General features: G+C 41.0%; 1 protein-coding gene across 1 annotated transcript in view; it reads right to left on the reverse strand.

Annotated features, from left to right (window-relative positions):
• Positions 1 to 16287, reverse strand: part of nrg2b (neuregulin 2b) — a 45827-nt gene that overhangs the window by 14063 nt on the left and 15477 nt on the right. Inside the window, exons 2-4 of the mRNA XM_070913365.1 lie at positions 9483 to 9645; positions 7925 to 8043; positions 6870 to 6993 (exon numbers count right to left, since the gene is read on the reverse strand). Coding sequence (XP_070769466.1) covers positions 6870 to 6993; positions 7925 to 8043; positions 9483 to 9645 — 406 coding nt within the window. The remainder of the gene's footprint in view (positions 1 to 6869; positions 6994 to 7924; positions 8044 to 9482; positions 9646 to 16287) is intronic.

The raw sequence follows: 16287 nt of genomic DNA on the forward strand, positions 1-16287 counted from the left end.
TAAAACAGAAGGAAAGAGAGGAGGAGAAGTTACACAAAGACAGATAGAAAGAGAGGGGAGAAGAGAGAGAGGAAGGGAAGGAGGGAGACATAAGAGAGCAGAGAGATGAGGGGTTAGAAACAGCACAATCCACCAACTACAGAGAGAGAGAGATGACCTGCATACCGTGACATCACCGCCATCAATATGACATCACTGCTACAGTTAAGACATCATCACAGTCATGAGGGTCATGTGATGGTGGTGCAGGAAGTAGGAGGGGTCAAACGCACAGTCGTTAACCTTCAAGCCCTCTCGCGCACAAACACAGATGCACACAAGCACACACACACAAACACACTCACAATTGCCTTATAGTAGATTATGGACTCTCATACATTGCATCCATTTCTTTACCCCTGACCAAACCCATGATGAAATAGATCTGACTTATAATGGACATCTATTATTTTGATGCAAAAACTGTAAAACAGCAGACAAGGTCAATTTATACTGACCTTGTCTGCCTCTGCTTAATATTTGTAAAACTTGCTCAGACTCAGGAGAGCGTTTTTCGCACATGATATCATCTCAATGTAAAGTCTATGGTATGAGCATTCAGGGACCGGGAGAGAGACACAAAGACGAAGAAAAGTAAGTAACTATTCTGACATATACGCTAGGTGAGTAAGTTATGTTCAAATGAATAGCCGGCCATGTCTTCATACCATATTTGATTCTCTTTTAATACATGCATGTTCTCATGATGCCTTTATTAAAAAAAAAAAAAAGAGTCTGACAAGATTAACATATCAATCTAAATCGAAGATTAGTATCACAGTAACAAGATAATTTTCACTTCACTAACTCGTTAGCCAGTTTATTTTAAGCAAACGTTAGCAAACAGTTCCCTATTTACACGTCCAGCTGATACAGAGCAAGATTAGCATTCATTTAGAGTTGTGCTTCTGGGAACTCTTCATTTAGCTCTGTTTTGGTCTCCACCAACTCCTGAGAAAGAATATCTGGCTTTTTAGCTGCTAAATGCTCCACTTTCTTCACCAGCTAATCACTAACTTTGTCTGTCTGTGATTTGATGCTGAGCAGGTAGCGTACAGCGGGTTTATCTGAGCTGTTTTCACTGAAAAGAGCTGCCTGCTTTTGTTGGAAAGAAGGCTGATGAGAGCTGTAAGAGTGAACCAAAATAATAACGTTTCGGGCCATGAATCCTAAACAATGAGCTTAAAGAAACTGTAACTTTAAACTGTAGAGCTGAAGGGAAACTGCAGAGATGGGTGATAATTCTCTGTGGCTTTGTCACTACGTGTGACACCTTTTTAATGCAGCTTTAAAACACTTGACATGAATAATGTGCTAAATTATTTATCGTATTAACATACCAAATGTGGATGGGATGTGGAATATGTAAACAAACATACTGTATCACTGGCTTCCTGGATATTATATTTTGAGGTCAAAGTTTGATGAAGCTGAAACTTGGGGAGCAAAAACCCGGCAGGAAATCAAAGCGGTGCCCTCTTTAGTCATGCACATGCAGTAAATAACCTAAATGAACCCTGTGAACTAAACCTTAAAGAATGAAGACTTCAAAATGACCTTCTGACAAATGCAAAAATGGGGATGTGTAAAATACAACAGGTTTTCACATGAATAGAAATATAAGAGCAACACATACAGAGAGAGAGAGATAGAGAGAGAGAGAGAGAGAGAGAGAGAGAGAGAGAGAGTCCTCCACAGTATGTGAGCATGAAAAGGGCTGGAATAGGTGTTGGTATTGCTTGGGCATAAATAACAGCAACAGTTTACATGCAGCTGCAGAATGTGGTGTTTTGTTTCTGGATGGGTGGCGAGCTGTCAGCGAAACCACAGGCTGAATATGATTCATATTCTGGCATCAGCCATCAAACTCACAACACTGAAACTAACAAGTAGGCTCCTCTCTGCATCACAGTAACTGGAAAATTGATACACATACATGGTCTAAAATGTTGGTATTTTTCATGCTCTTGATGCTGCCATTCTTTTCTATTAATTCTTATCAGCTCTTTAAATGAAACACTACAGAACCTCATTTCATTTGATGTCCTTGAGAAAATAAAAAGAAGAGTGCTTCAAATCCTGAAATGTCTTGAATTGTGTGTTATAATGGGTGTCATGGCTTTTACCCAGCCAGGCATAATTGATTTTATCTTTTTATTGCTATAATTGATAGTAAATCAGCTTTTACTGCAGTCAAATGAAAAATAGGCATGTTATAGAAAATGATGGTGATCCAACTGCAGTGCACATTACACTGTAGATGAATCACAACAATTGATGAACCACAGTGTTATGATATTAAGGGTGTGGCCCCATTACAGAAGCTCTCTAGCTCTAATGACCATATCGTATTTATTATAGTGATGTAGTATCTGGTCAACAAATGTATCCAGCTTAAATGCAAGGGCCTTCGTCTTAACAGCATGCATATACTGTCCATATAACTGACTGGGTATCCTTTTCTCCTCTTTCTCACCACTAAAGAGACAACTTGCATTTTGAATCAATTACAGCAAAAACCCTCGGAAGAGCCCACTCAGCAATTTCCCATAGAGTTATAAATAGAGCAGAGAGAGAGAGAGAGGGAGAGCGAGAGAGAGAGGTGGGAGACACTCGGAGCAGAAGCAGCCCTATGCCGGCAGAGCTTTTACTGTATATCATTTCTTTTCTTTTTCTCTCTCTGCTTCGTATTTCCCCTGTTCTCTCCACCCTTTCTTTATCTGTCCGTGCTTGCTTTCTGTTTTTCCTCCCAACTGTACTGTTCTTTCAGCCCTGAGAACGAGCACAGAGGGATGGGGGGGGGGGGCAGCACACCTTTTGTTCCAACCATCTGAATGAAAGCAAAGCCTGTGATTCATTTTGTTATATTCATTATACAAAGGCTCATCAAATTTAAGGGGAAAAAAACGCAGACAGCTATGGACATTATGTTCAGACACCAGTACTAGCCTGAGCCCATGGCATTTGTAGATTAGATTAGATTAAATGAACTTTATTGATTCAAATGGGAAATTTGGCATTTTCAACCTATAGATGGGAATACATGGGCTCATGTTTTCTGCTGGCTGCCAGACTGGAGTTTAGCTAACAAAGTTCAGATGAATCAGAATCAGAAAACTATAACATAGGTTGAAAAGAACATTGAGTACACGACGCACCATGCTTTATCTGCCAACGGCTCGACAGAGGTAATGTTTGCATGTTTGGATCTCCACTTTAACCAGGGTGCCTTTCTGTGTGTGCTGTCCTCCACTTTAACCTACAGACTCCATTTTGCAGTACAGCATTACTTTCCCCTTCAGGGAAGAGGAGATTATACGTTTCCATGGTCGGCACAAAAGAGCTTGCAAATACCACCTCAAATTTCAGGGTTATTAACAATTTTTGCTGCCTGCCAGTGCCATGCAGTGCACTGATTTGCAGCTGTTGTGCCGTGAGTGTCCTCGTGTGTGAGTGTGAGTGGGGGTCTACATATCTCTAAAGTGAACAAGCCGAGCAGACAGTCTACAGACAGCAGTCTTATTTACATCCTGTTATCCACCGGCCCAAACAGACAGGCCAACAAAGGATGACAAAGCTGAGAAGCTACAGTAACTCTCCGGAAACTGCTGGCTACTACTACTGTGTCCGTATGTAGCACAGTCATGCACAGAAGGCTGTACAATCCTGCACACTTTGTACCCCTAAACTGCTTCATACGCAGCTCGTAATGTCTATATGCGCCCTCTCCAACAAAGTTTTCTGCTTGTCAGCACCCTGAAAAAAATCCTGATTTATCCTTCAGCAATGACCGGAAGGTATATCAGATGAGAGATAGAGAGAAAGGCAGGGAGAGAGAGAGTGAAGAGGGGAAGCAAGGAATAGAAATATATATATATATATATATAGAGAGAGAGAGAGAGAGAGAAAGATGGAAACAAAGAGTGTAGATCTGGAACAGACACCAAAGGATCTAAGGATGGATTTCCAGCAGATACATCCAATTGTACAGGAAGCATAACAACAAAGCTCTTGATCATGCACGACTATACACACCATCTGTTATCCACGCTGTCAGGGGAAGTGCTTGTTACACATCTACAAAATGACCCAGTATGTATGGCAAGTTGGAACTGAAAGATTACAACCTGCAGTTCAGAAAATATACATTTCACGAAGTGGAAAACAAATACTTTTTCATAGGTTAGGTTAATGTGTACCAAATGAGGGCAACGTTACCAGATAATTGCTAATATGATGCCATTTTCCACCACTATAATACTGGCATAAGATGCTACAAGCTACAAGTTGCCTCTATGTTGACTTTGCCAACATGTTGGAAATTTATGGAAATTATTTTTACAAAATCATCAACTAATTATAACGTTAAGATGCACCTTGTTTAATTGTGCTTGCAGGAACTGTAACTGGTGACATATTCATATAAATAAATGACTGTAATAAGTTGATATAACACAGCCGTGATTCATCTAATAACCAGTTCATGGAAATTTTTGCACTTGCTGTTCTAAACACCTACCAGTCTGGTAGCTCTTTCCTGGGAAAAATCCTCCCACTCACAGGAAGTGATGCATTTTATGTAAACAGCTCATTTCAAATAAACAGAAGAAGAAGAACGAGACACTTAGAACGCAGGGGACCCTGTTAACCACTCCTGGTCTGTGTCAATGCAGAAATAGTTATGGCATCACTACGACTACAGTTCAGATCCAGCTTGCCATGAAGTGACCATTAGTTTGTCAAGCAGCTCGTCCTGCCTCCTCCCTACGGGGACAACACAAAACATGGTGACACAGCTAGTCACAGGGAAGAGGAGAAAAAGAGGAGATATTTGAAAGACTAACGTTTGTCAGGCCTGAGCTGCGTATGTCTTACTCACATTGTCCCTGTACAGAAGCCAAGCACCTGCTAAACGTGTCCAGAGTGAAAACAGAAATCGCCCAGGCTGCTCTGTGTCTGTGTCGGGTGTTCACGCGTGTGTCTGAGCTCCTGACATCCAAAACTTGGGTGTCGGCTGCCAAACAACAAAGCAGTTACATTGGACATTGTCAGGATGATGAGGATGTGGTAGTCCATTAAAATGTGCATCAAACGAATCTCAAGCCTTCGAAGTCCGAGGTTGACAAAGCATGTGAACACGCCACAGCACAACATCAACTTGTCAGCTCCACAATCACAGAGCATCCTGCAGCACACAGGTTTATACCAGAGATAGAGAGCAGGATTGGTGTGACGCTTTGACATCAGTATATTGTAATAGTTGGGAGAAGGTCATGTGTTTAGCAGCACCAGAGGAAGACAACTTCAAAACAGATGGACAATGCATTAAATATCCAGTCTCATATGTACTTCAGTTCGTACCTTAGTAACAAAATGCTGTGGGACTCGTCCTGTTGCAGTCGTTTTTCAGTAAACATTGTCAGATGGTTTGAGGCTTCAGTTTTCTCACCACTGACAAGCAGTTTTGCTATTTAGCTGGCTTCCCCATGATCCCCTGCATACTGTCAACTCTACAACAGAGTAAGGATGAATCTATGGCCGACAATACAGCCTTGGACTTTTCACTGTTAATAATCAAATCGAATTAGTTCAACAATCAGTTTTAGTTCAATTAATGCCAATACTTCCCTTGGGACCACCTTTATTATGGTAATTATGGTCATATTCAACTATCGGTTGCTATTGTCAGACTATCATCTGAATGTTACAGTTAAAGTACAGTTCATACTTGCAGTTAGCTATTAGGGATTAGCAATACTATGATTATGGTTGTTAAATAACTGGCATAGCTCCTATCAGTGGCTAATGATAGATGGTGGTGAGCACAGTCCAAATCACTGTACATTTTGAAGTATTAAAATCTGTCTCGTCTCCCCTGTTGTTTTACTGGGTGCCCTCAGCATGCAAAGCGTTTCGTTCCGATAGAGGGACCGAGTAGAGAGGCAGCAGCTAATACACTACGTTAGCGGGACGTCCTCTTTAGCTTTTCATGCCTGTGAAGTTCTTCTGAGCAATACTGTGCTCTGCAGATACTAATCAGCTGCCATGTTGCACAAGTTACCTGCTTGCTAACCTAGCACTGACAAAGGAGACTAAGGTCTGCTATACTGTCTGATGGAACACAAACAACTAACAACAACTAACAGGTGGAACTCACGCCACCAGTTTTGCTGTAATTTGCCTCTCATGTAAAATAATTTGGGCTCCTTATTTTCATTGTTAATCAAACAAATACAAAAGCTAAAGAAATGCACTATTTTGAATAGTAAAAAAGTCATAAAAATCAGATTTATCATTAATCATCATATATTATTTGTAATGCAAACACAACATAGTTTAACTGGTCTTTGCGTTTCTTCCCATTTTTTCATGACTTTCTGTTACCAGAAGCATTTTCTGAGGTGTTGCTGTCACAAGCAAACCTCACTCACTGTAAACGAAAGCGATCTGCTTGGAGCAAGATACAACACATTTTTAATGCATGCGTACATTATGTACAAGTCAAGATCTGTTTAAGCCATCTGCTCTATGCAGAAAAACCCTTTTCTACTGTGGCAAAAAAACTGTAAACAACAAGCCTTAGGCACAGTGCATAGTGAGTGGCTAGGTGGGCTGCAGGTGCATGTATGTGGGGAGGGTACAACCAGGGAACAGAAGACAAGGCAGTGCAGTGACCAGCGACACAGTGTCCGAGACCAGAGAGACAGAGAGAGGCAGACAGAAAGAGAGAGGGAGGGAGGAGAGACGGGTGGGGGGGCGGGGGGGGGGGGGGGGGGGCGACTACACGGTGATGACTGAGGGGACGGGGGCCGGCTGAGCAACCAACTTACTTGCAGGACAGGTGGTTAATACCATGTATGACGTAACAGTCTCCTCCGTTGACGCAGTAGGCCTTCTCCGAGTCGTTGCAGCGCCTCACAGGACTCACACCTGGAGACGGGGTGGTGGTGGTCACTGCGAGGAGGACAGTCAGACAGGAAACACATGCAAAAGAAAAATGCTGTCACCTCTTTGTTAAAATAACAAGGTGTTCAAATGTTATGGCAGCCTTAGTTCCACATATCATGCCACACTATGCCACATACCTTTCAGACCTCTTTAATGAATTTCAAAGAGCTTAGTGTGACAAATCTATCTACTTTTTGGGCAGGCATCAGTCACTTTCCTGTGCTCGCTGCAGCTCTCCAGCTCACAGCTGCTGGACTTGTGAGTGGAAAGTACCAGGTTCGGTTGGATATACATGATCCCCCACCCCCAACTCACTTCTGTCTTTTTCCTTTCGAACTTGAAAGGTATATTTTGGTATTTTTACGAGTAACATAACACACATTATTCTGTTTTGTAACTGCTGGGTTCACCTTAGACAGATTTTCAGAGCCTATAAAATAGTCGGATACAAGATACAAAAGCTGGACAATAACGATCTACAGAGACTACACTCACTGTTCTTGACAGATACTATGTGGTGACACGGGCAACTCAGTTTGACCGCAATCGACAATTTAAGTTTGCAGATTGCAGATTTCTGCCTCTAGTTTATATAATAAACACACGTGATTCTATTCTATTCAAACAGCTCCATAGGTGTGCTGTCAAATCTTTGTGGGAAGGTGAAGTTGTGGAGTGCATAACATATTTTTGTTAAAGAAAATACAGGGTGATCAAATTATAGCCAGTGCAAGAGCAGATACCCATTGCACTTGGACAGAAACCCCCAGAAAGTTGTAGGTTTTCAGAGAGAGAGATGAAAGAAACTCTATGGAAAAATACATGTAGGAATAGAGGCTTGAAGAACAAAGCATACAAGAAGGACATTTAGATAAATAGATGGACAGACAGACAGACAGACAGACAGACAGACAGGGACGGATGTGTCGTTGCTCACAGATCTGCACGCTGATTATACTCGTAGTGTTTTCTTGTCCTAGTGAGTTTTCAGCCACACAGGTGTAGTTGCCAGAGTCTTCCACACGGACACGACTGATCTGCACCTTTGAGTTTTTTCTTCAGTGAAGGGGGAGAGACAAGCAGAGCACAGAGGAGGGAAAGAGAGAGAGAGAGAGAGTGATACAGAGCAGATAAAGAGACAGTGTCAGTTATTGTTGTTTCAAAAAAGCAGCAGACTCATCTCAGACTGGATGAGAAATCTAATTGTTGTTTCCAGCCCAGACAAGCAAACAAACGACTGATCATTACATCCAAATGTTCACAGTTATTGCCAGCAAAGCTAACGGACAATTATTAAGTTCAAACCAAAATCAGACTGGACCTAATCTTTACAGGATTACAGGAACTGGTTACAAGAAATGGCACTGTACTCCCTTAGAATACCTCACAAATCTGTTAAAATGAAAAATGACATTCAATGACGTTCAATCGGAGCATAAACTTAATATCGCTATACAACAGTGATTAAGAGGGTGTGTGTATAAGTGCAAAAAAAGTGTAATGAATAACTTCAAATGAGCATTTCAGTGGATGAAATGATTGATTGAACATTTTGAAGAGGTGACTCTGTGATTATACCAGGTCTGTGTGATGTAACCAATGCAACGGAAATAGGACAACGCCTGATAATGCTGCTTTGGAAGATAGAAGGTACAAAATGAAAGCCAGCCAGATTTCACTGTGCACATAAAAGGATAGGTTCAGACATTTCCAAGTCTATCTTAACACATTAACACACATTCAATGTACGTATGTATTGTATATTAAAAGAGTTGTGGGTCACTGGTCACTGTATTTATTCCTCCTCTGCATACTGGCCGTGAAGCAAGCCCTTTGTTAAGACGCAGCATACATAGTCCATGTATGGTACAAAAATGCATTGTAGCTACAGCTCATATGAGGCTTCAGTAGTCTGAGTTAGCCGCATGAAGTGAATATCTTCGTCCTGACAGTCGTGTGTAGCTCTTGTCTATGTTTTTCACGGCAACAGACCTACTTGCAACTAACGTATCCCTCCGCCACGGCTCAGCAAGAGAACAGCGTCCAGGGAAACAAAACTAAAAGATTACAACAATACTAAAAAGATTTTGTACACTTGATTATACTAACTCAGACTGCTGAAGCTTGATATTTATATGGAGAGGAGGAATGATTACAGCAACCAATGACTTTCTCAACGAACATATGGGCACATGGGTGTTGTATTATGATGGAAATCTGGACCTATGCTTAAACTTTTGTGCTCTTTTACTGCCGTTGTTGATGAGCGAAATGACATGGAAGTCAAGGAAACAGGAGGTGAAAGTCCAATTTTCTATTAATAGAAACAGCTTGGGTGCAGGGTGAAGGTGTCCAGTGTCATCAATACAGCCATTGTAGTATGCACAGCAAGAGTTTGAGGGAGCAGTAATCTGTCTGAAGTTTTGGCATTTTCAAACTTCTTGGTAAGTGTGGAGTATGAACGTTAAGAAAAATATCCCGTCTGACAGACTCACTTGTTGGTCTTTATTTTGAGGTCCCTGCCTTTCTGAAGCTCGTGTCCATCTTTGTACCAGCGGAAGGAAGGGCTGGGATTCCCCGACGCCTCGCACTTCAAGTACAGTTTGTCCCCTTCCATCAGAGACTGGCCTCGCATCAGCCGAAGCTTAGGAGCAGAAGCTGGACAGAGAGAGAGAGAGAGGACAAGAGGAAGGGAGCCGAGAAAGAAAATTAAAGCTTGCATTATTGAAATTAACTACAGACTTTCAATTAATCTATCCATTTAATTGTGAGTTTGTGTGTGTGTGTGTGTGTGTGTGTCTGTGAATATGTATGTGTGACTCTGTGATGTGTGTGGCTGATGAAAATCTGTTAGTGAGGGTTCAGATGTCGAGGTCAAAATGAGGCTACAGGTCAGAGTTCACGTGCGAGATGGCCAAAGAAGGGAGGAAAATCAATGATACAACACACAGACACACACACACAAACACACACACATACTACACAAGCACTCCGGTATGGTCTGAATCCTGAAAAGCGAAGACAAACTGAAAGCTTATAGAGGAAAAGAATCTTTCCTCAGAAACTCTGCAGTAGATTTTCACTATGGAGCAATGTGTGTGTGTGTGTGTGTGTGTGTGTGTGTGTGTGTGTGTCTGCGTGCATGTGCTTCATCAGTCTCAGGAGAGTTTCACTCTCTCTCTTCTCTCCTTAAGAACTACAACAGACTGCATCACTGACACCAGTGCAGGCAACACAAGCACACAGACACTAAAGCAAAAAGACAACTCAGCACCATCTAGTACCATTTATACACACACACACACACACACACACACACATAGCTAATGAAGCACCCGGCTTATTTTACACACATATTTGTGTGCACAAACGTGGGTCTAACACACATGCGTGGGCCTGCATACACACACACACACACACACAAACACACACACAGTGTTTAAGTGATAGGACATGCTTGATCAGCTGTGAGGCAACTGTTGTACCGGCCCACAGCTCCTCACAGCTCTGCTGCATCCTTCCATTTACTCCTCAGCAGAAAGTGTAGATGTTTAGCTTCACTCGAGCTCTATATGTCTGTACAGAATGCATACTGAATATCACATGTCCTATGAAAACCTCTAAACTCCAATTTTAGTTCTGTTTTGAGTTTTAGTAGTTCAGAAGTAGACTTCACGGCCCGGTTCTAATCAGTGTGTCATAGGTCTGCTGTGGTGATCATTGACGGCTGTTTTCCTGGTTGGAAATACAACCAACCAATCAGGCCTTGTTGGTTGGGATTTCCTGCTCTTCCAGAACCAGAAACATAGCAACAGAAAAAATTGTCACAAAAATGACAGCAAGTAAGGATAAGACGCAGCCAAGTTGTTGTGAGCAACAGCTCTTACTGTTACATGTCTTTGATCTGCATGAAAAACATTAAATTAACTGCTCTTTGCACTAAAAATTAAAAGTTAACATCTAGGCAGCCACCACAGCACTCTATGTCAATAGGTCGGGTACGTCAGTCACTACTGCTAGGAAAAAGATAGGCCCCCTCCTAAAGTAAAGCAGATGAAATGAACACAGTGTCAGACTGAATAATGAAGTGAAAACAAAAATGGCAATATAGTACATTCACCAGGTTACCGGGCCATCACAACGTCCCAGCTTTAGTTAAACGCAAGGATGGTGACATAGTACATTTTTCTTACTGTCAACAAATCCCACAAAAATGCCAAAACCAACAATTAATTTATCTCACGAACAATCATTGTAGCCAAAGCCTGATATATCTTACTCCTCTGTGCCATAGACCTCCGTTTTTGTTTGTGTAGCATTTGTCAAAAACGACAGTGCCCAGCTGTTTCAGGAAATCACAGAGCCTTGTTAAAAAACGAAGCTATATATTTGTGACCTCTTTTTACGTCTTCAGTAGCAACAAATGTGCTTCGGGCTGAGTACCGCAGACAGGGAAGGGAAGGCAGAAGGTATGACGGACTAATGCACAGCTGGTTTTGGTCTTTTCATGGGATTTATTTACAGTAACAAAAGTATACATTAACACCAGCCTTATCCTTAAATTACACAAGTGGAAGTTAATGGGGGGGGCACAAACTCAGAATGGAGGTAAAAAGGAGAACCTCTATGAAGTACCATCCAAACAGCTTGCAGTTATGTAAGTAGGATTTAAGTAGGATTTTTAGACTCACAACGGAACAAGCAGCACATCTTTAAATCCAGTTCTCACATTTTGTGAGATTTAGTCTTGTCACGGACTGTTGATGTATAATTCCACGTCACACCAAAGTAAATCATCTCAACATCACCAGATGCTCTCTCGCTCTCTCTCTCGCTCTCTCTCTCGCTCTCTCTCTCTCTCTCTCTCCGTGGCTCCTGGCTTGTAATGAGTTATGGTGAAGAACAGCACTGAGTGTCACTGTCATCATATATTTTTTGGGAATAATTTGCCCGCTATTTTGGTCATTTCGGCTCCAGATGCCACAGTCTCAGTTTCTCAGTTAAGACTAGATCCACTGTTGAATCTCGACTTGACCCAACTAGACTTGGTCCTGGCTTGCGTTCATGTTGACTGATGGAACCAAACAAAAGAAAGACGGTTTCCAGGCCAGACGCGGATGAGAAGCAGCAGTGGGCTGTGTCCAACCATTTCACATTCACACCCACTTCACAGTGCCATTGGCCAGGTGTGCGGAGGTAAGAAAGGACGTGTCTCTCTAGCTCTCTCACAAATATTTCTATACTTCATATTAACAAGCAAGTGCAACACTACGAATGTCTTACAGAAGAGACTGTCTGAAAATGTGCACTATTACTCCATATTTAAACTGTAACCAACTATTAACACTCTCGTCCTCCGATGTGATTGTACAACACATGTACCTGAGCACAAATAATGTGATAGAAACAGATATTTCTTCTGTCCGAAGTTGCTCGTTATTATTTGGGGAAAAAAAGAGAGGCAGAGATGAAAAGTACAGTAATTAATTATATGCCAATATTAAATCAATTTGATGCTTTGAAGGCACAACAATTGTATTGCCAATGAATATTAGGTTAGAAAATACAACATTTGCCCAATTTAATGTGACTTCCAGTATAAACCACGCCCACTTCTGGTCTTCTATCCGAATACAGATACAGAGACAGAGAATGACGTCTCTGTACACCTCTAGTATGAACCACCTCTTGAAAATAACCCGATCCTTACATTTCCTTATTATAGGTCATATTTATAATAAATCCAACATAGCACAAATGAAGCATTAAGCCTATTAAGCTGAGCACTTAAGAAGGACAGTGCTCATTACAGGAAACATTCTGCGTGTAGCTCACATTTAAAACAAGGATGAGTTACCAGGAAGCTTTATTATTTCGGTGTAAACGCGTAAAGTCAGAACCCACCAGATGCGTCTTTTTACTCCGGTCATGACAAATAGCTTTTCATTGGAAAATGAGCAGCATCCTTGCTGTTTTCATCTAGTATTATTCTATGGATACTTTGCAGGAGGCAATGAGGAAATCATGGGAACTGTAATCTAATAACGACGTACCATATGTGGAAAAGAGATGAGATTTCACTGTGGGAGGGGCGACTTTAGGCCAATTCCAGCAGCACAGATTTGACATTTAGACTCACAATGACAAAATACCTCTGAGAATAATAATGTTTGTTTGTATTGCACTTTTCAAAAGCAAGTTACAAAGTGCTTCACAGTCAGTAAATACATTAGAAATAATTAACTAGAAATGCCACCAAACAAAAGTAAGGATATACAGCAAGGGGACATAGATAACACTGCAGAGTCAAATACGTATATACAAAGAAACTGATTTAGCTTTCCTTCCAGAAAACACTTTGGTAAACACACGTATGTTTTCAAAGTCTGAATGAGTCAAGGTGTTGCACCACAAAGTTGCTCTACACAAACTACAGTTAACATATTTGTATCATTTCACTGCAGCACAAGGAACATGAAGCACAACTGATGATAAAAACCAGACAGAAATGATAGTTGTGACTTCTTCAAAAAACCATTTAAAATATGTGTGGGAGAAAGGGAGTGAGGTGTTAAAATGAAATTTAGGTCTCTGCAGATTGGAATATTTTTCTGAAGCTTGGCAAAACACACATACGAGTAGGAGGTTAAGTCACACAGGGGGAGAAGGAGAGGACAGCCAGTTTGTCCATACATACAGTGTTAAATAACAGCCAATCCTTCTGTCAATCTATTAATCAATCCCTCCAAACTACCTCAAGTGGTCAATCCAATCCCATTTGCAGGAGCGCCACGCGGCTTCTCTTTCTCAGCGCTGATACCTCTGTGCGGCCAGAGCTCTGCCACATGCCCTCTTTAAAGGAACGTCCTCAGATCCTCTTGAATAGTTTTTATCGTCAGCACATTTTGTGATAAAGTGTTGAAATGTATTTTTATACTCTACGGCAGATTTCCTTTTGACAATTCCCAAACAAATGCCCAAACTCCTGTGCAGAAGATCTTTACATGGAAGTGAAGAGAGTGGTAGTGATAACATAATAAGAGTCACACATTTTCCATTTAAGAGGAAGCTAGAGGAAGTTATTGCCTTATGATATGTATATTCCTGTATGATGTGGGTACAACATAGTGAATCTGACACATTGTGCTATTAAACTCTATTCTGGCTGCTGAATACGTTGACATGTTACAGTGCCATCTACACTTGGCCATGACGCAAATTCAACCCTGTCTAATATAAATGACGTTTATATACTATTCATTTGCAACAGAAAGTGCGTTGAACACCAACCACCTACCCTGAATACCTCCCTGTGACCTCTGTGCTACTTCCTTGACTGAAACAAAACCTTGCCAGTGAACATAATCCAGGCAGCAATTACATTTCCTAATGAAAGGCAACTGTCAAAGTAAATTAGAATAAATGCAATTTTGAGGAGAAAGGGTTGGAGCAGGAGAGCCACAGATCTTTCAGTAGAGAGAAACCAAGAGGAAATTATTACCTTTGTTTTTCTTCACGATATATATTTCTTCCCAAGTCTGACACGGGGAGTCGAGAGAGAACTAAAAACTGACATTTATTGTTGATGTTTTAGGTAGCTAAAATATTTTCCTGATATTAAACTATAATAGTTACCCGCACACTGGAATTACAGCTCCCTTTAATTTCATTAGCGACGATTTGACCAACAACATGTCTTCCTCAAGCAAATACCCACATGACGGAAATGAGGGATATATATAGCAAACCGACCAGTGACATCATAACCATCTAATCAAATAAAACTCTATTGTACCTGCTGTAAATACCATGACATGTTATAATGTCATCTACATTTTACCACAAAGCTAATTAAATCAACTAAAATGGGTTTTCAGGGGGGATTTGTCCTTAAACAACTAATGTTGAAGTACTTTGTACTTTTTAACCTACATTTTGCCAGTTGGATGTGAGAATAAGTACACCAGGGCGGATTATTTACTGATGCAAATTCACTTTCTAGAAACCCACTTGCCAAATAAGGCAAATAATTCTACTAGTATTCAGGGAAATCCTTGAAACAGGATGCTTTGCACCGGAATAAGTTACATTATTTTACCCCAGTGGCACATACACTAGAAAAATAACGCTTCTAGACTATATTTTTAAGATGGACACGACTGCAGCAGCTCCACTTAACAACCACCCAGATGAGACTCATCACCTGGTGAGTCTACGGCGAGACTGTCAGGCTTTTATGCAGGTAAGTGTGGAACTGAGTGGTGAAAGTCAGCCTGAAGCAGCTGTGAGTGGTGAACATGGTTACCAATGAGCTCATCCCTCTCTGGGACGCTCTTCTCAGGCAACGTGGAAGTTTTGTCAGCCTGGGAATGTGAGCTGAAAACCAGAAGGAAATTACCCTTCATGGATGTGACATCCACATTTCACGGGCGTGACAGTGTCGCCTTGGTTGAATCACTACAAATTCCCACTCCTCATTTTTAACATCTGACACAATACTTCAAGTCACTTTGGGTATTCAAACATCCTCATGAGTTTGTCATTTCGAAATAATTTAATGCTCCTGCATGTGTATGTGTGTTTATTGTATAGACATCAAAATGACTACATCAAAAACCTTCTACTCTAATGCCCAAGTGCATTGAAGTAAATTCAAAGATAATTGATCAATACAGACCTTGACTGATCTTATTTTAGATGTGATGATTAATTCAGAAATGACAGGTTCTTAGATGGGTTTATTTTTACGGGTTGAGTCTTTAATTACAGTTACTCATAGGTTTAAAAAGCTGTAAAACATATAAACAACCTCTCTGCACACTGCTTGATGTTCCAAAACCAAATCGCAAATGCTGAGGAGGACGAATTTACTGTGAAGGGTTCTCCATTAAGTCTTAAAACCACTCTCACTATGCCAGAAACACATTAGCACCTATAGTGTACATTAGGATGTTGGACAGATGATGTTTTAAATAAGTAATTCAATTGATATTTCCATCTTGCCTCATTGCCTAGACCTACATTTTCACTGCATTAATTACCAAAAACACATGTAAGACAGCACAAGGATCCCACTACAGGGACAAACAATTAGAGTGTGCATGAAACACAACATCGTAAAAACATGAGACTCTCCTGCTTTAATACATACATGGAAATGTCCCCGTGTTATTAAAAGATGTAATTCTTTAAAAACAGACCAGCGCAAAAAGGAAACCGTTGACAGATCATGTTGTGGATAGGGGCTGACTGATGTATTGACCAGTCAACAGTGAGGGTTTTTTTTAGGGATTTATAGGG

The sequence above is a fragment of the Enoplosus armatus genome, chromosome 10, assembly GCF_043641665.1.
Source record: "Enoplosus armatus isolate fEnoArm2 chromosome 10, fEnoArm2.hap1, whole genome shotgun sequence".
NCBI lineage: Eukaryota > Metazoa > Chordata > Actinopteri > Centrarchiformes > Enoplosidae > Enoplosus > Enoplosus armatus.